General features: G+C 32.7%; 2 protein-coding genes across 3 annotated transcripts in view; both read right to left on the reverse strand.

Annotated features, from left to right (window-relative positions):
- Window positions 1-385: 385 nt before the first annotated feature.
- Window positions 386-12,713, reverse strand: LOC114326866 (zinc finger protein 502-like). Its single transcript, XM_028275319.2, has 4 exons — window positions 12,554-12,713; window positions 10,182-10,758; window positions 5,920-6,564; window positions 386-709 (listed from the first exon to the last, which is right to left on the reverse strand). The coding sequence occupies exons 1-4, from the start codon at window positions 12,620-12,622 to the stop codon at window positions 420-422; spliced, it is 1,581 nt and encodes a 526-aa protein (XP_028131120.2). The 5' UTR covers window positions 12,623-12,713; the 3' UTR covers window positions 386-419.
- Window positions 12,714-15,052: 2,339 nt separating this feature from the next.
- The window catches only part of LOC114326863 (BSD domain-containing protein 1-B), a 39,777-nt gene continuing 28,064 nt past the window's right edge, over window positions 15,053-26,765 (reverse strand). Inside the window, exon 8 of one of the 2 annotated variants that reach the window (XM_050648849.1) lies at window positions 15,053-24,988. In XM_050648849.1, coding sequence (XP_050504806.1) covers window positions 24,687-24,988 — 302 coding nt within the window. In that variant the 3' untranslated portion in view covers window positions 15,053-24,686. Of the gene's footprint in view, window positions 24,992-26,765 lie in introns of both variants that reach the window. The other variant, XM_050648848.1, reaches the window with a different exon arrangement.

Here is a 26,765-nt window from a genome sequence, read left to right on the forward strand (position 1 = left end):
TGGAAAAAAGTTATGGGCGAAAAATAAAATTGCTTTCTTTCGTGTTTTTTTCTTGCTTTTATTTTGAATATATTTTTATAAAAAAAAGTATTGTTGACTTCAAAATGTGATATTTCGATAGTAAATTTAACCTGGAACAATTTTCCTGTAGACGTGTTTGTACCAAAAGTGCATAGAGTTCACCCCTTTCTCAAAAACGCCCCCATTTAAATGGTAGCACTCCGCGATTTTGTCAAATTTGGAGGTCCATTGACCATATGAGACAATAAAATCCCGTTAACGTTGTAGTTCCTTTTAGCTCTCTTATTTTGAACATAATCAATAGCCTAATAGATATATTATGAAAATAATAGTATACTGTATGAGAAAATTGTAAAAGCCGTAGTAAATATTTATTAAATACTTTATTGCAACCATAACTACGTACAATCTTGAGGTTTTAAATTGTGTGCTGTTACCATATGCATTATGTACATATCTTTATTCACAGATCTAAATTGACATTCGACACAAGTGAACAGAAGATCCTTCTCCAGTCCGGGATGCTTGGTCTTCAGGTGAGTCTTGTAAGTACTGCTTTGAATGCAGGCGTATGCGCAGTAGCTGCACTTGTACGGTTTATGACCAGTGTGTCGAAGGTTGTGCCTACGCAATGAGTTGTGATCGGATGTTGTGTAGCTGCAAACATTACAGGAAAATGGTTTCTCACCTGAAAGAAAGCAATAAATTGCATACAGTTTATGAAGCATTTTAGTATCTTAAAAGACAGAAATACACTGATTAAAACGAAAAAGGAGCCACTTATAAAGATGTTCGTAGTTTTGAACTACTTCTTTTTATGATTATATTATTTTCATTTAATTACAGATAAGGCTTTTAGCTGATATGTACAGTTACGGCCAGTGAATAGTTTATAGGTTGGCTTATCTAGGAGCCGATTTTTTAAATTTTTACCTCGTTTAAACGCACCTCTTGCGTCAAAGTGACGTTGCCAGTGGTGTACCTAGAATAAGTTGATTAAAATTAAAAAAATCAAAATAATAAAAATAAATTTTACTAAATTCATCAAAATGGAAAATATAGAAAGAAGTTTTTTTGAATAAAATGGATTATGGTCTTAATATGGTTTAGTTTCTTATTTTATTATTCAACACTCACGAAATTTTTGACAAGCATTGACTTTTTGAGAATTTTTGACTTCGACATTTATCAAATCCGTACGACACTGCAATTTTACAGTATTACAATATAAAAATTAAAGTGTAAACTATTCAGTGACCGTAACTGTACATTAAAAACATTTTAGAAGATCATGTTTTCCCATTTACCAGCCATTTTGGATAACAAATTATTGTTAATGCACCATGAGGCACGTCTTCATGTCGGTAGACATGAAGAATTCATGTCATAGAAATCCTATTTCTATGACACCGAGGGCAGCATAAAAATTTTTATTTGACACGTTAATTTCAAAATATGCAATATTTTTGTCCGTGAGTGTAGTATTATCGAAAATCTTCCCTTACAAAAATGAATAATCTTTTTATATTATTTGCAAGAATAAAGATAATAACTATGAGAGTTTTCAAATTTTCATCCCACATATCGATACCTAAACTCCAAAACCTCTCAACTGTTTTTGTTCGTTTTTCATATTTTGGTCTTTTTTTAGGTATCAAAACTTCTGCCGCCTTTTTTAGTGCCTTCTGCATTAAGTTGAGACCTTAATAAAACAAAAAAGATATAGATTTTCTTCGTCAATTTACTGCTATATATACACTCCTGGCCAAAAAAATCCGGACACCTTAAAAATGGTTCATTTTTAATGTCTCGAATCTCATAAACTTGTAGTCCGATTTTATTAATTTGTTTAATATGTTATAGCCTTATTCTTTAACAATATCGCTGTAGTAATAGTGTTGCTGACCAGGTAAATGTCATTGTATACCGGCTGTAACAATAATACTGTGTTTTTTCCTCAAACTTCGAGACACCCTGTGGACTATTCTAGCATTTAAAAAATATTTTAATTAAACCTCAATTGTAGCCTTAGCCTTTCTTAACATTCTGATTTTTGACTCATTCACTTATGTTGGATAATGAAAAAGTTGGGTACGTTGACAACTAGCCATGTTCTTCATCAATACAGATTGTTTCAAAATAAGTGCGACAAACTTTAAGGGGCAATTCTGCGTGAAAAAATAATGACCATTTGATTTATAAACATATGTCTGCAAATGCTTCGTTTTCAAGATACGGGATGTTGAAATTTTTCTTACACACTGACGATTTATTTATTGCTCTAAAACCGGTTGAGATATGCAAATGAAATTTGTTGGGTTTTAAGAGGTAGTTATTTTGCATTTTTTGACATACGATTATGTATTTTATATTCACCATTGGCGTGCATACGGGTCATATTACCCGGTCATATAACCTGTATGCACGCCAATGGTGAATATAAAATTTTTAGTTGTATGTCAAAAAATGTGAAATAAAATAAAAATATATGAAAAAAAAAAGTGAAATAAAACCTACCAAATTTCATTTGCATATCTCAACCCGTTTTAGAGCAATCATACCCCAGACTGTGGGTGAAAAATAGGTCGATTTCAGGATATAATTCAGGAATTTTTGAAACCTATCAGGTGTTGTAAAGGACGATGCCAGGAATAACTTCTACTAAAATGTAACCAAAAATATTGTGCGCTTTTTTTCTAAATGCGATTTTCATTTGTTAAATTTGCAATTTTTAATGATTTTTAATTTTGCAGCTTAGGATATTGATTTTAAAGAAAAACTTTTTAATAGAAAGTTGTATTGTAGTAAATTAAAAAACCTACAATTTGAGGTACGGTAAGTTTAATTTGGTTAATTGGTTATTGCAAAACAGCCTGAGAAAGGTCCAAAATGGCCGTTTTTTTCAATTGCATTATTTATTGTACAAATAAATTTTTTTAAATTTTTTGAAGCTTTAAAATGAAGATCTTTCAATTCCAAACATAAAAAAAAATGTAAAGCTAGATTAACGAATTTGTTGCTTAGATATTATAAATTGTTTATCCCAAGAGGTCAAATGTCGAAGGCTATAACTTTTTGAAAAAAAATCGTAGAGAGTTGGTGAAACATCTAATCTTCTAAAGAGTTACATTTTCATATTCTGATGTAAATAAATGCGTAATACATTTTTGAACCTCTAAATTTTGGGTTTGAAAATAAGGGGGCAAATTTCGTTATAAACATTTAGAGCTGAAGCGGCCCTGTACATCCTATGAGTTTTTAACTTACAGAATATTGTTGCTGAAGATGAAATGAAGATTTATAAAAAGATAAAAAATTTCTACGACTAACTGAAGCCGAGATCATTTTTGGGTTTGAAAATAAGGGGGCAAATTTCGTTATAAACATTTAGAGCTGAAGCGGCCCTGTACATCCTATGAGTTTCTAACTTACAGATTATTGTTGCTAAAGACAAAACGAAGATTTATAAAAAATAAAAATTTTCTACAATCAACTGAAGCCGAGATAATTGTTTTTTTTTCTTAAGTAGTAGTGCCTTTATTTATAACAATTAAGAAATTATTTTACAGTCATTGACTATAGAAAGACTTATATTATCTTAAAATAAAAATTATTATAAAATATAATTACATTTAATTATTACAAATTATTTTTAAAATCGGTGCTTTTGCGAGCGGCCGAATTTTGCAAATCGCCCGGCTCGCTTCAAATCTGCGCGGTCGGAAAATTTTTACGTAACTTGTATTAAATTTTGACAGAAAACAATTTAATAATATTACCATTATAATATACAGTCTATTTACCACTGTATTTGTTTTTCTTGATAAACTTTTATATGTGAAATTTCATTTCTGAAGAAATAATATTACAAAAATGATACATATATATGAAATATATAACTATATTTTTAATTTTTTCATTGTTATGTAAATAAAATAATAATAATGTTACTTCTTACTATAATATACAATATAAAACTTTTTCTTCTTGTAGTGACTACTCTTTTTGGATTTCACATATAAAAGTTTATCAAGAAAAACAAATACAGTGGTAAATAGACTGTATATTATAATGGTAATATTATTAAATTGTTTTCTGTCAAAATTTAATACAAGTACCTAAAAGTTTTCCGAGCGCGCGGATTTGAAGCGAGCCGGACGATTTGCAAAATTCGGCCGCTTGCAAAAGCACCGATTTAAAAAATAATTCTTAATAATTAAATGTAATTATATTTTATAATAATTTTTATTTTAAGATAAATAATATGTTTTTCTTTAGTCAGTGACTGTAAAATAATTTATTAATTGTTATAAATAAAGGCACTACGATTTAAGAAAAAAAAAAAAACAATTATCTCGGCTTCAGTTGGTTGCAGAAAATTTTAATTTTTTTATAAATCTTCGTTTCGTCTTCAGCAACAATAATCTGTAAGTTAGAAACTCATAGGATATACAGGGCCGCTTCAGCTCGTAAAAGTTTATAACGAAATTTGCCCCCTTATTTTCAAACCCAAAAATTATCTCGGCTTCAGTTGGTCGTAGAAATTTTAAATTTTTTTATAAATCTTTATTTCGTCTTCAGCAACAATAATCTGTAAGTTAAAAACTCATAGGATGTACAGGGCCGCTTCAGCTCTAAATGTTTATAACGAAATTTGCCCCCTTATTTTCAAACCCAAAAATTAGAGGTTTAAAAATGTTTTACGCATTTATTTACATCAGAATATGAAAATATAACTCTTTAGAAGGAGATTGGATGTTTCACCAACTCTCTACGATTTTTTTTCAAAAAGTTATAGCTTTCGACATTTGACCTCTTGGGATAAACAATTTATAATATCTAAGCAACAAATTCGTTAATCTGGCATTACAATTTTTTTTATGTTTGGAATTGAAAGATCTTTATTTTAAATCTTTAAAAAATAAAAAAAAATTATTTGTACAATAAATAATGCCATTGTAAAAAACGGCCATTTTGGACCTTTCGCAGGCTGTTTTGTAATAACCAATTAACGAAATTAAACTTACCATAGCTCAAATTGTAGGTTTTTTAATTTACTACAACTTTCTATTAAAAAGTTTTTCTCTAAAATCAATATCCTAAGCTACAAAATTAAAAATCATTAAAAATTGCAAATTTAACAAATGAAAATCGCAATAAAAAAAGCGCACAATATTTTTGGTTACATTTTAGTAGAAGTTATTCCTGGCATCGTCCTTTACAACACCTGATAGGTTTCAAAATTTCCTGAATTATATCACGTTTTTTCACCCACAGCCTGGGGTATAAATAAATCGTCAGTGTGTAAGAAAAAATGCAATATGCCGTATCTCGAAAACGAATCATTTGCGGACATATGTTTATCAAGCGAACTGTTATTATTTTTTCATGCAGAATTAACCCTTAAAGTTTGTCGCACTTATTTAGAAACACCCTGTATTGATGAAGAACATGGCTAGTTGTTAAAGTCCCTAACTTTTTTATTATCCAACATAAGTGAATGAGTCAAAAAGCAGAATGTTAAGAAATCCTAACGCTACAATTGAGTCTTAATTTCAATATTTTTTGAATGTTAGAATATTCCACAGGTTGTTCCGAACTTTGAGGAAAAAACACAGTATTATTGTTACACCCGGTATACAATGATATTTGCCTGTTCAGCAACAATATTACTACATCGAGATTTTCAAAGAATAAGGCTATAACATACTAAAAAAATCACTTAAATCGGACAACAGGTTTAGGAGATTCGAGACATCAAAAATGACCCATTTTTAAAGTGTCCGGATTTTTTGGCCAGGAGTGTAGTAGTTGTCCGTAAAGTACAATTGTAGATTTTCAGTTGAAAGGTTTTGGAGTTTAGGTATCGATATGTATTACTTAATTAAACATGCCTACCTGTGTGTTGTCTAACATGCATTTTCAAGGAACTCCTCGAAGGTCCCTTATATCCACAGAAATTACACAAGAACGGTCTCAGTTTTTTGTGTACCACATCCTGATGAATTCTCAACTGTCTTTTATCAGAAAATTTCTTCGAACATTCGCTACAAATATGCACTAACTTCTGGGTCTTCTCTTTATGAGTTAACTTATGATTCCTAAGCTGCTTACTATTCTTAAAAGCCTTCTTGCAAACATCACAGGAAAAATTTTTGGCGTCACCGTGAATATACTTATGAATGTTATTGAGTTTTGCTAAGCTATACGTTTTATAGTCGCACTTATCACAGGAATATAAACCTAAATCTAGCTTATGAAGGCGCCACATGTGAGAGATTAGCGGTTTAAAAGTGGAAAACGGCTCTCCGCATTCGAAGCAGGCGAAGGCACCATCACTGTGACAGGATATGTGGTAGTTCAGTTTGGCACCATCCGGAAACTTCATTTTGCAGGTGGTGAAAGGACATCTTGTACTTTCTGAAGGATCTAAATTCGACATTGTTACTATCTCTGGTAGCTGTACTATATTTTCGAAAAACGGTTTTGAATTGTTCAGGTCGCTTGGAGGTTGGTGTTTATCTGTGGAGTCTGAGGTGTCATCTAAAAAGAGAATATATCTCAAGAATATACAGGGTGTTTCATTAATAATCGTCCACATAGTAACTGGAGAAACCTTAGAACAAAATACGAAGATTTAACCTAAAACACTTAAATAAAATGTGGTTTCTTTCCTTACTGAGTTACAGGTTGTTTTATCTAAAAATTTAAAAACTATTTTTGTTCAGCATTTTAAAACTATTCGACGTACCCTTTTCATACTTGGCAGAAAGTGCGACTACTATACACTTTACTAAATTATGATAAACAAGCGTTTCTAGCTACTAGCAGAGGCGTACGACAGGGGATAGTAAATGGTTGACCGTTCTCAAAATCTACGCCACTGGAGGAATTACTATTTTAGTGCCATTTTTAGATTCTCCAATACTTTCTACGTAAATAATATACTCTTCATTGGTAACGATAAAGTCATTAGTTCTCGAGATATTTGAAGTTAAATATGAAACGGCACAGTTATTTTGATTACATTATGATATGATTCATATCATTAAAATTTAAAAATTATTCGTACCCAGTACTTTAAAACTATTTGGCGTATCCTTATCATACTTGGCAGAAAGTGTTAAGTACTGTACACCCTACTAAATTAAGATAAATAAATGTTTCTAGCTACTACCAGAGGCGTACGACAGGGGATAGTGGCTGGTTGACCCTTCCCAAATTCTACGCCACTGACAAAATTGCTATTTTAGTGTAATTTTTTGATTTTCCAATCCAATTTATGGAAATAATATACTCTTCATTCGTAACGATAAAATGATTAGTTTTCGAGATATTTGAAATTAAAAATGAAGCGACACAATATCAAAACACATTAATCAAAATAACCGTGTCGTTTCATTTTTAACTTCAAAGATCTCGAAAATTAATGACTATCGTTACGAATGAAGAGTATACTATTTTCATAGAAAGTATTGGAGAATCCAAAAATTGAACTAAAACAACAATTCCGCCAGTGGCGTAGAATTTGGAAATGGTCAACCATTCACTTTCCCCCCTCGTACGCCTCTGGTAATAGCCAGAAACGTTTGTTTAACATAATTTAGCAGTACCTATACTTCCTGCCAAGTATGAAAAAAATACGTCGAATAGTTTCAAAATGCTAAGCAAAAATGGTTTTTAAATTTTTAGGCAAAACTGTAAAAAACCTGCAACTCAGTAAGGAACCACATTTTATTTAAGTGTTTTAGGTTAAATCTTCGTATTTTGTGCTAAGGTTTCTCCAGTTATTATATGGACAATTATTATTGAAGCACCCTGTATACAGTACGTAAATCATTCAGCTGGACATAGTGTAAATACATTTAGATAATTGTGGCAACTGCGCTAACCTGTGTTTGTTGAAGCTTCTGTTCGAGTACGAGTTTCTGGTGCAATAGAGCTGTTATAACGAATATAATGAGTGAGTTTGGAAGCAAGGCTGTCCATAAATAAATCAAAAGCAAAGATTAATTTTAGTTTATTGTTTAAAATATTTTTTATTTAAAAACTAATTCCAAAAACAGACACAGTTTTCCCATTCCCTTAGGCTAAAAATATTTAGCTACTACATTGTCATATTTTGAAGTTTATTTGTGTCAGCCGAAATTAATTGTCAATTTTGAGGTTAATGCCCCTTAATGCTAACAACCATATTGTTATCGAGAGAGCGTAGTTGCCACAATTATCTCAATGTATATATCCTATGTCAAGCTGAACAATTTACATACTGTATTAGAAAAACAAGATTATTTTTAGTTAAGGGATTTAGTATACATTAAGGGAGGGGGCATTGTTTGAAATATTTAATTTTTTTATTTAAATAAAAGTGCCTAATTTCAAGAATACTCTCTGAACATTTCAGATTGATGTGCAAAACTTTACGATTTGACAGACAAATAAGAAGATGAAGATCCAGTTGTCAAAACTTTAAACGCGTTTTTCTCAAAACTGCTTTTTCAAATGCGGTGGACATTGTAATTCAAAAACTACTCGACCAATCCACCTGAAATTTTGTATAGATTTTCTTTAGACATTTCGTGAGGTAACGCTGTCGAGATATATTTGTTTTATGCTTATTTTGGTTTAGAAATAATAAATATGTTGATTTTCCCCCTTTTGTTACAAATAATTTCGTTTTTCTGACTTCCGAGTGATACCAAGCACTCAAAAATCGTTAAAAATAAAAACTCGATAGCGTTACCTCGAGAATCGCATAAGCTAATAAAATCGTTTTGAATTTTTTGTTTTACATAATCCAGTGACCAGTTCTGATGTCCACCGCAAAAAGCATTTTTTTTAGGTGTCCATAAAAATTTGCCACTGAAGCATCTAATGAGCTTCTGATTGATGATTAAGGTCCCTGGGTTCAATTAATTTAAATAAGTGATGAAAGCAAGGCAGTGGACAGTAAATGGTTCAGTGAAAATAAGATATAAAGTACTGAGTGTGCAAAACTGAATAAATATGTGGGTTCATATGTAAATGTAAAGAAATTCATCTGGCCATATTCATAAATTGTATCAATTGTCCAAAGAAAGTATCGCACCTACCTTTAAATGACTGAATTATCTTAATTCGCGTGGAGATTCTGCTGGACGCCCATTATCTGGTACCGGTACGATGCCGAAACGCCGGCTATGGCACGCGTACGTCGCGTTCTTAGGGATGTTTTCGTGCCAGCTTCTAATTTCCTACTGAATTTTGTCTTCCTTGACAAGGCCCAGGTACCGCCCTTTCTTGGTAGAGATAGCTTGAAGTGATAAAGGATTGAAACATGTTGTTCCTTGAAATACTTTCTAACTTGATACATGTGCCAAGCAAGCTTTGATCCCCTTTTGTCAAAGTGAGTGCATTTTCTCTTTTAACAAGAAAATATTTATGAACAGCCAGTGGTGTGGTCACTTTACAGGGAGGTGTTAAAAAATACGAAAGTATAGGGTGAATATCGATAAGATTGTAGGTTTTAAAAGAAATTAATCGTATTACATAATTAAATAGTCATATAGCCAATATAAAAAACTATGTGCTTGAAATGTTGATTTCAAACCATACCCTTCCCTTAAGAAAGAATAATAAAATACAATTATGTATATAGATTTGAGCTATTTTTTTTTCATAAAAAATTTCATTTTTAAATAATTTATATTTTTGGACCTCAGATGTAAACTACACTATGTTATTTCCAGCAACTGTGTTTAGCATGTGTTTGCAGCACTTAGGATGTTATACCCCATTCCACGAACATACGCCTGTTTTGGATTACTTCGACAACGAATATTTTACTGTGCAAAATAAGAAGAACGAAAGTAAATTGAAAATTACATTGTTGTTTATTGGAATAATTATTAGCGCCATTTACTTTCGTACTTCTTATGTTGCACAGTAAAATATTCGTTGTCGAAGTAATCCAAAACAGGCGTATGTTCGTGGAATGGCCTATAATATAAATCGGATATCCATAATTGGTTGAAAGACAATATGACGATATTTTAATGATAATATATAACCAATTTGTATAATCCAACTAATACAATAAGTTGATTAAAGGAACTTATTCAAAACAACACCATGTTGACATAGTGTAGTTTACCTCTGAGGTGCAGATTTAGGATACTAACCATTACCACCTATAAGTGTCATTTCCTCAACAGGTTTCACATGCAGCTTTTGTTTTTCTTTCTTTTTATTTTTATTAGAATAATACACCACTGCCTGTATAATGGGAGTGATATCTGAGTTTCCTACTCCATGGTCATGGATGAGGTGGGATCTTAGAGACATTCTATGGTAAAATATATTAGGACAAGCAGGGCATTTCAACTCCTGTAGTTTAACTATGGACCTGTTTTTGTGGGCGTTTTCTAAATGTTCATTAATTTTCGTATCGTTTGTACACAAAAATGGACACAAATTGCATACAAAGTATAACATGTCTTCATAGTTGTCTTTCTTTTTTGGCTTCAGGTCCCTCAACTTAATAGTAGGCTTAAGTCTGTCTTGTTTTGTCTCTCCATTTTCTTTTAAAATTATATAATTATTAGGGATTGAGAAGGGGTTCTCTACTACAGGTAGTTTAAAATCGGCAGGTGGAAGAATTATTAAGTCCATGTTTTGGGGGCCATTTTCTCCACCTGTTGGATCCAAATTTTGAAGGATTGACGATACTTGAGAGCTGCCAATGACTGGAAGACATTCCTGCAAATTATATTAATGTTACAAAGCAACAAACAAAATATTAACATAAACTCAATGTTACATAAATCAACACCCCCCATCGAACAAGGTTGTAACTCAAGTTAGATCTATTTTCAGATTTCAACACAGGCGAATTCAGAAAAAAATTGCGCATTTATCAATATAAACGACACAAAAAGACTAAGTTTTCACTCTAATGGCATATAAAACAACATAATGCTATTCTACATCCCACCAGAATGAAAAAACACAGATAAACGACACAGTATAATTCTCAATAGTTTGGCTAATACTTCATTGAAAAAAGTTGTATTTTAACTTACGTGTGCCATTTTAGAGTGAAAAAGGCAGTGACTCTGGATACTCCCTATGTTAATTATTTACTTTCTTTATACTTGACATTAACAAAGTTTTTAAATGAGTTACAACTTTGTTACACATATGTTTAATTTATAAAGTAATCAAACATATGGTGCTTCTATTAAGTCAATTTATCGAAATGAAAATAAATAATTTACAAACTTTTTTTCCTTTTTGATAGTTGCAGTGGACAAAATAAATATAAGTAGACTAGTTTTTGCTACGTACTTCTATGTAGTGAAAAAGTTTAATATTAACATTACACATGTATTTTTTAAAATAGCACATTCACACGAGGGTGATTCAATGCATGCCCTTATAGAAAAATGGAAAGTCGTATATGCTCCAGATTAATAGATAACCATGATACGATGTGCCAAAGCATCAGGCAAGCCTTAATCCGTAACTGAGATAAATCAGAAGCAAATTCTAAATTTTAACCTGTTTAAGGACACATTAACCTTTAACTACACGTGCTTGCATATTTTGTACGCCAGATATAAGAATTCTACTGCTCATATATTTAAAAATTTAATTTTTGACCTGATCTCTCCAACCTATCACTGGAATGTGCTTTACAATTGGTTTTAGTTTCATTATAATCAGAGTTCTGGGAAGATCGTAATTTACAGTTTATTATTGGTTGTTTCCAGTGGTGGACAATATACGCCACAATTATAGTAATATAAGTAGTAATATAAGTACATATTTCAATTGTTTTTTAGTCATTATAGCACAAAATATACTTTTCTTTATAAATAATACTTTTTTTCATGTAAAAAATCACACTTCAAAAATTTTTTTTTAGTATTCTTATTTATCATGGCGTAAGTTTCCAGTTCTGAATTCCAATTGGCTGACTGAGAAGGAACACCAAGTATCCACTGATGACGAATAAGGTTTATAACAAACAACTAACTAAGTGTATTTTTTCAAAAAAACATAAACAAGTCCACTGTTTTTAAGTGAATTTTCTTGTGGCGTATAAAGTATGCCACGCGTGTAGTTATGTTATAACTGGATGCACGGGTAGTTAAAGGTTACGGGCAAAAAAAGAAAATTCAAAATGCAAAATAGGAACTTTTGCAATTTAATAGTAACTGAAGGTACACTAATAAGTAATTAATGTAGAAAAACATGGATAATTTCCTAATTGCAGAGAGTTAACACCAGATTAGTATTATGGGAAGCAAACATCTGATACATATAGGAGATATTTACCATAATATTATGGTTAAGATCAAACTCAGGTGAAACACAAAACAACTTCAGCCTGCCTCCTGTAAAATGCAGGGGACCGTGAAACATATAAATCACTTAATAATTCATACAAGATTTACCTGAGTCTTGAGTTATCATAAATTAAAAAGTATCACATATAACTATTTCATTTCCTTATAATATTATATAACTATTTATAACAAACAAGGCCTACCTCTTGTGGTAGAAGTTCTACATTTTGTGTCCAAATAGGATCCCCCGAATTAATACCTTCAGTCTTCATAATAAATATTTTTTAGTTTATTTATAAGATTACTTCACTTAAAAATATAACCTAAAATAAAAATATAAAATGTGACATTTGTCAGTGTCAGGCCGCCCCGAATTATGCAACCAATTTTACAGGTATATTCGCAAACTTCATAAGGAACGTCGTCGGTAGCTAGTTTCTATTAGATTCTTAGTTTGGCAGCTAAAGTACTTTCTGCTTTGACAAATTTTAAGATCTTCCATTATTGACCATATTATTTTACTAATATAATGTAGATGATACTTGTTCGTCTCTTCCCAAAAAAGAAAAAAATCCCTTTCAGTTCTCTTCTGAGTTCCCTTTACATTATGTCAGTATATACTTTTAATAAGTATCATTAACGATATAAGTTCCCTTTACATTATCTTAGTATATATTTTAAGTAAATGAGTATTATTAACGATAGGCAAATAGCCATATCATTTTCACGTTTGAGAATGTGCTCCATCTTGCTGAAACCAAATTGATCTATTCTCGAGATGAGGATTTATATCATCAGGAAAGAGTCTGGAATTAACTCAATTCTAAAAATCCCCAGTATTCTTTAGCTGTTATGTTTTCATCCCAGAAATAAGGTCCAATAATGGTATTATTAATAACTCCTGCTTACATATTAATTCGATATTGCGTATGTGCCTCCACCATCCAATTTTGAATATTAACCATGTCATGAATAATATCGAAGAAGAGGTAAAAGACCAAATAATCAAGGCCAGTAGAACGGCTTGATGCCTAAATGACGCAATTTGGAAAAATAAACACCTGAGAGTGGACACAAAGGCCCGAATATATAAGTCAGTGTTATGAGGCCAGTTATGACTTACACGGCAGAAACAAGACCAGATACAAGCAAAACACAAAGACATCTGGAGACCAACGAAATGAAGATCTTAAGAAGGATTGCTGGAAAAGGACTACAGGACAGGGTGAGGAAATCAGACGCATATGTGGGGTAGACAATATAAATACCTGGATAAAGAACAGAAGAGTGCAAACACATAAGCAGGATGTCTGAATCAAGGATAGTAAGAAGAGCCAAGGACAAGTCACCGTTAGGCAGAAGTATAGGACGCCCAAGGAAAACATGGAATGACAATTTAGGGACAGAATGAAAGGCGCCGTTGAAGAAAAACAGGCAGTATTGCCTATATAAAAGGAAAAGAAGACCATGGAACTTAAATGGAAAATAGACTCATCCGAAAAAAGGATTTGGTTAAAAAATTAGTGTTATCAGATCAGTGTTAAATGTGCTTAACACTGTGTCACAGAACTCCATTCTGCGATCTGGATGCTCTTCATTCAGTTCCTGTATCAAATATACTTTATAGGGATGCTATTTTTCTTTTTTTTAATACAGTCGAACCCGCTTATAGGAATATTCCGGTTTATGGAATATAAATTCGAGGTCCCGAAACGTTTCCATTTACCCTTTAATAAATTTATCCGTTTATTGGCATATGGATTAGTAACCTAATATCGCTTTTTATAATAATTTTTTCAGGTTAACAAATAAATTGTTAGGTACAATTTCCTAAAAATTTTTAAATTTGCCTGATATAATAGTTTGTCGGTAAGAGCTTCGAAAGCCTGCTGTTTTGTATATGTACTATTACGGTTTGTCAGGTACCTACCTAATAAACACTTTATTACTGTGTTACGAGTAAACTCTCCTTTCCCACAGAAAATTCAATCGTATGCCGATAAGGTTATAAAATAATTTCATTTGTCTACAAATTTCTATAGGTACATTGCCACACACTTGGCTGTTTTTAGAAACAGCATTTTTCTATAATATTATTTATTATCAATAGTTGATCGTTTATTCGGAAGTCTTTTCTAAAACCCAATTCCAATTTATTGTCTAATCGTTTCGTAATTATTTTTGTAAATAGATTATAAATTTTAACCATATGCATATACATATTGAGATAGTATGTACTATTATAACGTATATTCGGTACACTTATTTCAGCTATCCACCAATGATGGGTTATTAGAATATCCCGCTTATAAGAATATTTTTGCTTGGCACGAAGGTTATTCTAATAAGCGGGTTCGACTGCATTTACGAACAGTTGATTGACTGATTTGATTTTCGGATGCAATTATTCTATGTAGTAGCCTTATCGACAAAAATGTCAGTTTTTATTTCCTCTGAAATACCAGGGCGACCACTTTATGAGAAATTCTCGTACATGGCCACTTTCCTCAAATTTATGAATAATTTTAGATACAGTCTCACATACTATAGGCGTTCTGTCTTCATTCTTATAAAATATTTCATATCTCTCTTCATATGTTGTGTGTCCTACAAAAAATGTAGCAAGTAAAACATACTCAAATTTTGCAATATTGAGATTTGGATACAAGTAAGGTAGAAAGGGAGCTTCAAACAAAATAAAATATTTAGCAATATTATATTTTTCATCAAACATTTTATAAAATATAGTATCATACATAATAGGACTAGGTACACAATTTTTAAAAAAACAAAAATTCAGTACCGAGTTACCAAAATAAATACAAAATAAAACATTAACAAGTAAACTAAGTATTAATTATCTCACAATGTAAAGTAAATATTAAACTCGGAAATATTTGCGGATAAATATAAAATATATTAATTTATAGATAGGGCCCTTAAATGTAATCTAGAGCTAGTCCACGCTCCGAATAACGGTATGTCTGTAATACTAGAAATTCTTATAGTGAAGAGTCATAGCTAAGTACGGTAACCATCACCTGCCACGCATCAGCCCTGCACGTCATCATCCCCTATATTTTTGAAAATTTAGAAAAAAATTTGAAAAAAAAACTTGTCAGCTTGAAACTTTTATACAATTTTGTTTTTTCATTGTGAAGTTTAAAAAAATTGACAGGCATTTTCGATGAGAACCTGTCAGGTAAACCGAAAGATGTGTCATCTCCGCTGGGAGTGTTAACTATGATTATGGGTCACGTGGTACACTCTGACGTCGCAGGGAAAGATCTTATGTGTATGCTTTATGTGTGATACAAAAACAAGGGATTATTTAAAATTTTACTATTAATTTTGTGCTAATGTATCAATACATACAATCTTAAACCTTTTCAATTCCTATAAAGTTGAAATTTTGCTTCCTCTGTTGCTTTTTCTGTTTACGTATAGTGCTTTTTGATAGTACCACCATAATTCGGTCTTAAATTTCTATGAAATAGTTTTTTTAGTGATATTATCACCAAGCAAATGTTAGGAACTTTTGTGAACCATTGTATTTTGAATAATAAAAATGGTAATGTGCTTTGCTCCGGATTATAAACACTGTAGTGAAAGAGGGATATGTAGATTCTTTGTTTCTAAATTTTTTCAAAATTTTAAAGTTTAAAATAAGTTTTTTTTTTCAAATTTTTTCTACACTTTCACAAATATAGGGGATGATGATGTGCAAGGCTGATACGTGCCAGGTAATGGCTACCGTACTTAGAATGCTATGACTCATCAGTATAAGAATTTCTAGTCTTACAGACATACTGTTACTCGGAGGGTCGACTAGCTCTTGGTCTCTAAATGTAATCGAGAGCTTAGATCGAACAACATGTACCCGAGTGCCTTAAGATATTGGAAACTAGATATATATCTTATAGTTAAAGTTATTTACATGTATTCTAGTATCTTTAGACGAACAACTACCAGAAAAAACTGCAAAATTTTTTTATAATTTATAGGTGAAAACCCGTGAACTAAAGTAGAAGCCACAATTAGACTGCAATGTTGGTCTTACGACGCGCAGCAATGGTAGGTGCGTGGTAGTTTGGCGGTAGACTGAGAAATCACCTGTCCTGATGCGCCGCTCAGGACAAATCGGCAACGTGGTCGGCCGTTCTCCCGTAAGAAATACATTGCTCTATGCTACCTGCACTGCATTGTAACTGTGGCTTTTAGTAGTTTTATGATTTTATACTATTCAGAACTCACGTTGAATAAACTTTAATTCCTTTTAAAATTGATCTAGAAGGAAATATTTAACGTGCAAAGAACACGACTTGAAAAGGCTGAAAAGACTATAGAACAAATTGTGTTAAAAGTCACACATTTCTATTTATTTGACGAAAAAAAGTAAATTTTATATCTGGCACAGTTCTTTTATTTTGTTTGTATGTATATTATCTTAATATTAAACTTAAAACTTTGTGAATTGCCGACGATTCTTCTTTTATTTTCCTAAAAACGTTACAGTGTTATAACAGCGAATATAGACGCATATAGAAGTACATTTCAAATGGTAGAAATGGTCTCGGTTAGTATACTTCAAAATATCCCTGTAGATGGCGGCTGCATAAACTGTATTATATGGGTCGCCCCCAAAATCTCAACTGTCATCAACACGCCTAACTTCATGCGCAAATTTGATACATCATTAATTCAATTTCTGTAATACATATTCTATATATTTATTTTTCTTAATATTATGTATGCGAGTTGCTGTGAATATGATAGGGTCGTATCCAACTTGGGGCCCATGCATTTTGGATGTATTAAAGTTGTGCGTGAAGTTAGGCGTGTTGATGACAGTTGATCTTGTAGGCCGCACCTTATTCTATTATTTGTAGATTTCTACATATTTAAATTAAAAATTTGACTCACAATATTGTTTGTAGTTCTAAAAAGGTTCAGTTAGTAAAAAGTATTAAAAGTTAAAATAATATTTTACTTTCTACAAAAAAATATACTCTTTCATATTTTAGAAGCAGTAATAATTTGTCATGAACAGAACACGCCACAAACAACGAAGTTCTGAGGAAGATGAATAAGAAATAGAAGTTTTGAATCCAGTCAAAGCCAGAAAATTGGCATATTACACGAGGAGAGAGATACAACTCATTATGCAGAGAAAGATCCAAGGAAAAAGGAAGCATAGGGAGACGTAGAACATCATGGTAGCGCAACCTGAGAGACTGATACGGATGTACATTAAATGAACTTTTCAGAGCAGTTGTCTCTACAGTCGAATAGCTATGATGATTGCCGACCTCCTTCGCAGAGATAGCACTTGAAGAAGTAGTTCGTGGACCAGGGACCGTGCGGTGGTTAAGGGGGGATCACTCTGGTGTTGCGGGAACAAAAGTAAAAAGTAAAATGCTCCCTCACAGCATATACATACCAAAAAATTACGTTGATGTATGCTTCTATGTGCGTTGATTATAATGTTACATGTAGAGACAGGAGAAATCCTGTGACTCAATGAGAAAATACAACATTTGCATAACTGGCTCCAACCTCATCATAGTTGGTGTTTGATATTATCATAATAAACATAAATCAGGATTGTATACCTGAAAAAATTTAGTGGAACAAATTTGTGGAATCTTAACTAGTTTTACATAAATAACAATAACTGTTTGGTTACGTATATTGATTACGTATACTTCTGCAACACTGGAGCTTGGGACGGATACACGCTGAGTCATAACAACGGCAACGGCGAGTTTCTGCTGAGATACGACACTGATTGTACGCTCGGTTGGCCAGTTGACAGATCTTGAAGCGTGTTTATTTTTTCTTTGATGCGTGTCACTTTACCGATACTTTGTGGCAAAATACGAGACGATCCACAGTACAATAAATTTTAGCATTTGGTAAATACCAAATTTTGACAGAAATTTCTCTATTTCAGGTTGCGTTTAATCTATTTCACGTTGGGTTGAATCCCGTCTTCAGTTTTTATCTTTTTCCTGTTAAATTTTTTTATTTCACTCAGAATGTAGCGCTAAGTTCCGTGAGTTTTCCTCTTTAGAAGGTTCTTGAAACAGGATGAGGTTATACGAGCCAAAATTACCTGAAATATATCCTCAAAGACCTTCAGATTCAAAACGACAAATGCTGATTTGGATGTCAAATCTAAGAAATCATGCAACATCTTACCGGGGCTGTCAGGTATTTGCTGCAATTGAATTAAGATTCACATGATTCACTTGAAAACATCTTTCATCAAGAGATAGATATCAAACTGGAAGTTCTCCAAACCCACCATCTCTTATATTATCAATACATTCCTGAGAATGAGACCTACCAACTTATACTGGGACCGCACTGTGCTCACAGACCAAACAATGACACGTAATAGACCAGATCTCATATTAGTTAATAAATAACCGAGACAAACAACACTAATTGATGTGGCGATACATACCAACAATAATCTGCGTATTAAATGCAAAGAAAAGATTATAGTTTGTTTAGCAGTAAATGGTTGACTTCAATTAGTACAGACTATAAACATCCTGGGTTAACCGATAATAGTATAAAAGGCCCGGTTTCAGGTAAAATTTAAATATGTTTCCTGGTAAAATTTGTCAATCTTCATTTCTTAATGTTGATTTAATTGCGTACAATTCAAACTCATTATAATTTCATTAATACAGATAAGGCTTATATTGACGAAACTGTACTGATAAGAGGGTTTTTACATCCGTTTTTTTGTTTTTGTCGTCGTAATTATTGTAAATTTTGTGGATCCTTTGCTTTATTATAGGAGTACCGTCTAGTCAGTGTTAATTGTCAAAAGACCAACTCTGTCTACCTCGCTTGCTTATCGCTCAAGACCGGTCTTAACAATGGGGCAAGTCAGATAAATTTAATAATATTTACGACCGCACTAATTGAAGTCAACCATTTACTGCAAAACAAACTTTACAAGTACAAATTTCTGGAAATCTAAATAAGAAGACAGTGGAGAATGGAACGTACCCAGACAATATCTATTATTATCTCTTTTACTGGATTCGTTCCTAAGAACCTCATAGGAAACATAAAAAAGCTGAGTCTGAATAAACACCTCTATAAGATCATGCAGAAAGCTGTACTACTCTCGACGTCCAGATGTCTACGAAAATATTTGGGAGATACTCCAGCATATCAAGTCACCTAGGTCTCGATAACACGGACAGAGCTCCACCAGAGCTAATTTTTTTGATACCGTAGATATTTGGTTTGAGTGAACTCTTAGTGTGAGTGGGACCGATATGGCTAAATCTGGATACATGGGAACTATTTCAACGGTATCCACTGTTGTCTATACACAGTTGTGAGACATGGGTGTCTTCTAACAGATGAAAACGAGCTATTAATATTCGAGAGGAAAGTCCTGAGGAAAATACTAAGTCCAATAAATGGAAATGGAACCTGTCATGGACATAACTTGGAACTATACAATAAGTATAAAGAATTAGACGCCTGCAGAAGACAGGACATCTAGCCAGAGGAAACTAGACGAAGAAGTAGCCAAGGTTGAGATGGTGTAGATTTGTAGATGAAGATAACAGAAAGATCGGTGTTGTCAACTGGCATCAAGCTACACAGAACAAGACCGAATGTAGTCAATTTAGGTCGTCAGACAATGATGATGATGACTATGGAAATATATTTGTCTTGGATATGTAGCACTTTCACCAAAATAATTATTCTTTTGTCCATCAAAAATGCTGTTGAAAATGTTTTGGCAGATCGGATTTGCTGAACAGAGATGATATACTCGGATAGCGGGCTAGATATTTTGAAAATCTTCATGTGTGCCTATCTAACGAGAAATTTTAAGACAAGTAAAGATTTTTAGACAAAAACTGTGTTAGTCAGTGATGGTTAGTAAAAATAAATTTATGTACATAAATCAATAAAAAAACTTCGTTAAGTTACATAATATGATAACAGGCTTGGTATTTAAGGTCTTCACACATTTAAAATGATTAGAGTGTAAATGATACCAGTAGAAAATGATATAAAACATTGAATGCTACGACCAACTATCTATCAATTTAATTGATATTATAAAAATACATTATGTAAAACGAATCAATAAATTATAAAGCCGCTTAAATTTAAGTTTGTGATGAATTATATTGATATATACTAGTCCAGTCTGGATCTGCCTAAAAGTAGACCATTTTGACATCTTTAAAGTATTCACAGAATGATACAGAGAAGAATAATATCGATATGCACCTCAAAACTGTAAATGCGTGAAAAATTACTAAGTTTTATAGTTAAATTTTGCACAAGACGGAATTAGTTAGCAACATTAAAACTAACTTCTAATATTTTTGAAGACTAGTTTATATCTGTAACCTGACTTTTATGTATATTGTAGCATTTTTTCCCATCCTGTATAAGGTTTTAATTTGCCTCTTCCAAGTCTTTGAAAGAGAGTTTTTTTATAAACATTCGAATTGCATCTCAAAATCTTCAGAACGACAATAAACAAAATCCAAATGTTTATTTACATAGCCAAACTTGTCTCGGGATGTAGCACTACTTTCGAATTCGTTCTCTCTTTAAATCCAATAAGTTCCTATGTAACAGTTTTAGAATTGCGTCTCAAAAACAAACATACTCCAATTGTTTGTTTTCAGTAACAAATGCATCTAAAAACTGAGTTCTGCGCAATCGGGAGAGAGAAAGAAAGTCGAAGGTTAAGATGGTCGCGATGGCTTGGATGGTCGCGAGAAAAAGGAAGATTAAGATTCTCATTTTAGATTGTGAGGGGATCAGGTCAAATTCCTACTTTGGTCCAGAACCAGTCGTGGGATGTAGTTCATCCCGTTATTCCTAATTGCAGGGATCCTCATAGATTACCAAAAAAAAAATGAAGGAGCTAAAATTTTCTTAATGTTCTGTTTTTTAAATGTACAGCGGTCACTGAAGTGAGATGACGTACTATCAGAAATAGTATGCCAACTCACAATTTTCAAAGACTCGTGCTGTGGTCAGCATAAAAACTGTATTGTCTTCAGGTTCTTGAACTATCTTGTCTGTATAAAAAAGATTTGACACAGTAATCAGTGTTTTTACCAAGAGAGGTCGCACTTTGGTTGAATTTGACAAAGACAGCGATATGGTGAATCCGAATCCCAAGACATACATTATAGAAGATTGGTTTGAAGTCTACAAATCTGTAAGATATAAACTACGTCTTTTCGAAGAGGAACTAGTAAAGTAAGTACTGTTATGTGAAACCAGTTTACCTTTAGAAAGCTCTAATGAAGACAAGACTTATAAAACGGATGAAATTCTATGCGAAAAGTGACTGACACTTTTCGATATGCTAACTACTCAACAGTCAATTCACAGGAAGCTGAAGCAAATCTTGATACTTGAACTGCCGCATACAGGAGGGAAGAGTATTGGCCAGAACCTTACAAAGACACGAGGAACTGCCAAAAAGTTATTTAACCAATAAAATGGTTGAGAGTTACCTGTTTTCCCTTGTATATGCATTGAGAATTGTAAGAAAAAAATATTAAAACAAAGTTTTGTTTTCTCTTTTCATTGATTCATATACACTTACCCAAATTCCAAGAGTAAAATTTATATTTTTTATCTCATTTCATCAGTCATTAAAGACTGAGGTAACAACTGAATGGTTTAAATCTTGAAGAAGAATATAAAAAACACAAAAACATGGTTTTGCATCGTAACTGCTACGCTTCTACTTTTCAAGTATTTATTTACAATTTTTATGAGACGCACCTCGATAGTATTGTTCCTTGACTCAATTAAAGACACTTTCCAGCAAAAATCTAGTGATCATCTAAAAATATTCACCTCAAAACAGATCCTGTCTGAACTATACCACAGTACAATACTAACGAATCAGTAAGGTCACTCTCGATTTTGAAGGTTCCAATTTTGCAATCCACTCCTCAGACAAAATTTTGAATGCGCGACGAGAACGAACAATCACGGCAAATGCGCGCCGGTAGCGACCAATCACGGCAAACGTAGGATGTCGTTAACTGTCATTCATCTGCGTGTGGTATTAGGTTTGTTCCAACTCAATACAAAACCGTTCTTGAATCGTTACGCGTATGCGCAATAACGAATAATTATGCGAAGTAACACATTTTTCGCTACTGCGCATACCCGTAACCGTTCAAGAAGGGTTTTGTATCGAGTTGGAACAAACCTATTATAATAACACTTTGTATAAAAAAAGATGTTTTTATTCAAAGTCAATAACCAAAGTAAATAATATACTCGATCGACCATGACCGAGGCAGCGCGTGATGTTGCAATAGTTTAATCTATATATAAGTGAACGTCCCATGATATAGATATTGTTATTGTACTCAGTATTTAATTAATGTAAAGGTAGGTCGTTACTGTTATATATGTAAACACGTTGTTATGGTTAGCCATTGATGGTGTGGATTGTAAATATAATGTATCTAAAAAAATCAATGGGAAAATCCCAATAGTTGGCTGTATACCATAGTTTAAAAAACCAATACAGAAGTAAAAACTTCGAGATGTATTCTGGTATAAAATCGTTTATTTAAAACTATAAAATGTCATGGATTGCAAAACGTTTTCGTTCTAAACAGAACATCTTCAGTGCATCCTGCCGAGTATTTTGAAACTAACACACTGTAAATAGTGTTAACATCATCGTATATGGTTTACATAATGTAATATATTAAAATGTTATGACTACAAGTCGATGTTGATAGATAAAGTGGAACACATGCTAAAAGGGTGCCATGGTTCCCTGCTCGAAGATGCTAGGTACTTGCCAATTCAATGGGCACAGACCAACTGAGAACACAGTACAGGACTAGACCTAGCATCTTCGAGCAGGGAACCATGGCACCCTTTTAGCATGTGTTCCACTTTATCTATCAACATCGACTTGTAGTCATAACATTTTAATATATTACATTATGTAAACCATATACGATGATGTTAACACTATTTACAGTGTGCTAGTTTCAAAATACTCGGCAGGATGCACTGAAGATGTTCTGTTTAGAACGAAAACGTTTTGCAATCCATGACATTTTATAGTTTTAAATAAACGATTTTATACCAGAATACATCTCGAAGTTTTTACTTCTGTATTGGTTTTTTATAATGTATCTGAACCAAGAAATAGAGTTTTAATTAATTTGGACCTAAAAGGCATTATGTACACTTATTTATGACATGCGCAAAGGACAAAATTGTTTGATGAATTCGGTGACATCGTCATCAAAATGGAACCAACGAATATAATATACCCTCCTAGAAGAAGACTTTAAATGGAACAGATGGTCACGTTTATTTGTTACTTCAAAATACTCGTGTCTAAAATACTGTCTAATATAACTGGTATGTGTCACCTTGGGGGCTAAGAGTGGTAATACTTCAGGTTCTTTTCAATGTTAAGTAGTTAAGGGAGAATGAAACATCTTACCTCGACGAACGCCAAGTTTATTCTCCCTTAACTACTTAACATTGAAAAGAACCTGAAGTATTACCACCCTTAGCTCCCAGGGTGACACATACCAGTTATATTAGATGGCGATCCTGGCAGGATCGCCAACTATAAATACCACAGTAACTAGTTGGTGCGTTTGAGGTCTAACCGTCTAATAATAATCTGAATCACGAATGATAATTGATAAAAGAATGATCCGCGATGTTTCTTTATCTATAAATAAACTAGAAAAGCGTTGATGTTTTTAATGCTGACTCGGCCTGGCCGTGAATTAAGAATAATATTGAATAGCTGACAAAGCGTTATTGAAACTAGTGCACTTGTGTTGAGTAATCGGTGTCACCTTAATTATTTAACAACAAACGTGACGTTTGTTTTGTAAGACATTTAAAAATTAAATGAATATGTCTTGCTCTTATTTTGGATGCTGATAATCCTGTACAAAGACGACTGCATAAACTTGCGACCGCGATGGTGAGGAGATCGCGCAAGTTCAGTAGTCGTTGTCACGTGGCTTCTACTAAGTGGGAACACAAATCCTATGCTGAAAAGTTACAGGGCAGTACTCTTCTACTTACGTCTATATTCTTTAATGGAACATAGAGAACAAAGGATTTTTCGCAGAGTGTCCCTACTGATTCGTTAGCATTATACGGTGACTATACCAGCAATACAAGTTAACTATCTTTCATCACCTAGTACGATATAGTACGTAGTTATCAATAGGGAAAATATTACTGTGACAAACATTCACATTCAGCTACATGTTGAAGTTTCCAAAGTCAAGTATAAGATTAGTTACTCTAAAATTACTTTTCTGTATCACTGATTTTTTCCCAATCTAAGTCTAGGCTACTGTTGCTACTTGGGGTGCTGGTTATACTCGCGCTTAGATCGTTTTCCTTTGGGGTAGCGGCCTCTGTGTTTTGGGCTTCTGTAGTCGGCTTCCGTTTGGATCCTTTGCCTTTCCTCTTAGGGGATTCCTGTTTAAAAACGACTGTTTCTCCTATTGGTTGTTGAGAAGACTTTTGACTAACCTTTTTCTCGTTTTCGTACTGTTCCAAAAGCTCTATCTGTTGCTCTTCTGTGAGTTCTATGTCTGCGGCAAAATCTTCTGAAATCAAAATTTGATTATTACAAAAAATAAGCTTTAGAAGCTACAAGACGATAGAAAGTAAAAATTTTAGTTTATTAGGTGTTCAAAATGTGAGATTCTTGTAACCCCAGAAGAATACATCTAATGCTAATGGGATAAGACTAGGTAATCACAGTGGCTATTTTTGGGTCCACGTCATCCAATCCACCGCCAAATCATTCACAATAATATTGTGAATGAAAATTTTCACGAAAATATTATTTTCATGAAAACAGAATTTTCCAGCAAAACGGAGTATAGTCTCATTATTGGGACCGTGCAAGTTCGGAAAAGCGACACCTGGTTTCATAGCTCGGAAACATTTTTCGCACTTTTAATTATACTGGCCAATTATATTAGTCCTGGTTAATGGATAATTGTCAAGGCCATAGCCCAAAAAAATAAAAAGAAAGAAAAAATAAGAAGAAAAAGTAAGATTTAGGTTATGTTATTAAAAGGTAAACAATTGTATGTAGTAAATAAAATTAATTATTAAAATGCAGTACTGCAAGCAAAATACATTTAATTAAATATACTTTTATATAATAATTGCATATCATATCAATATTGTGAGCAACATATGATTTTTCTTCTTCAATGACAGTAGGTATGAAATATACGTCAATTTGACAATTCCAATTGACAATATGAATTATTTAAGAAAGTTGCAAGATTTCTCCGATACTCGCGCACGATCGTTTCTCGTATCCCCTCCAAGTACTTGCACACCGCGAATACATGCAGTGTCCGAAATAAAACACAGTTTTTTCCGGACGGTATATTAGACAACTTGGATCCACAGAATGACCAACGTAATCACGGAATCTTACTCCATTTTATTTTTTTACTAATGAAGTAAAAACCTCACATGTAGGTAGGTGGTATATAATTTATTAAAAATTTTTTTCTGAAAATGATCCAAGATGGATAAAATCACAAACGTTTTCGGACCAATCAGTCCATCATCAGGTGGTAGAAACTTCAGATCCAAAGTAGTTGGAACTAGCTACATATTTAGGTCAAAAGACCTTAATGTAATAATAATTATGCCATTTAGGCTACAAAAATGTCGACAATAAGTCGATGTCACAAGAAATTAAATTGCAACGGTATTACAAAGTCACTTTGTAATTGCTCACTTTGTAATACCGTTGCAATTTAATTTCTTGTGACATCGACTTATTGTCGACATTTTTGTAGCCTAAATGGCATAATTATTATTACATTAAGGTCTTTTGACCTAAATATGTAGCTAGTTTCAACTACTTTGGATCTGAAGTTTCTACCACCTGATGATGGACTGATTGGTCCGAAAACGTTTGTGATTTTATCCATCTTGGATCATTTTTAGAAAAAATTTTTTAATAAATTATATACCACCTACCTACATGTGAGGTTTTTACTTCATTAGTAAGTTTTTATTATGGTATACAGCCAATGAGAGGAATATTTTCCTTTATATTTTATTTTTTCTTATGTAGTTACATTTTGAACACCTAATAATTTTTTATTTTTATTTATTAATGTAACAGTTAGTAAATGTTGACTATTTAATCAGTTAGATAGTGCAAACACTCCTGACCATGGAGCTGCGCGAAGGCGGATATTTTCACGTTGAGTACAGTGCGTTTCGCATGGAAGTGCGAAATTTCGTCTACTGCGCCGTGGTCACGAGTGTTTGCACTACCAACACATTCCAAAATTTTGTAAAAATTTAATACATTTGCCAAAGTATATTGTAAAAGTTAGGCCA

The sequence above is a fragment of the Diabrotica virgifera genome, chromosome 4 (genome assembly GCF_917563875.1).
Source record: "Diabrotica virgifera virgifera chromosome 4, PGI_DIABVI_V3a".
NCBI classification, from domain to species: Eukaryota; Metazoa; Arthropoda; class Insecta; order Coleoptera; family Chrysomelidae; genus Diabrotica; species Diabrotica virgifera.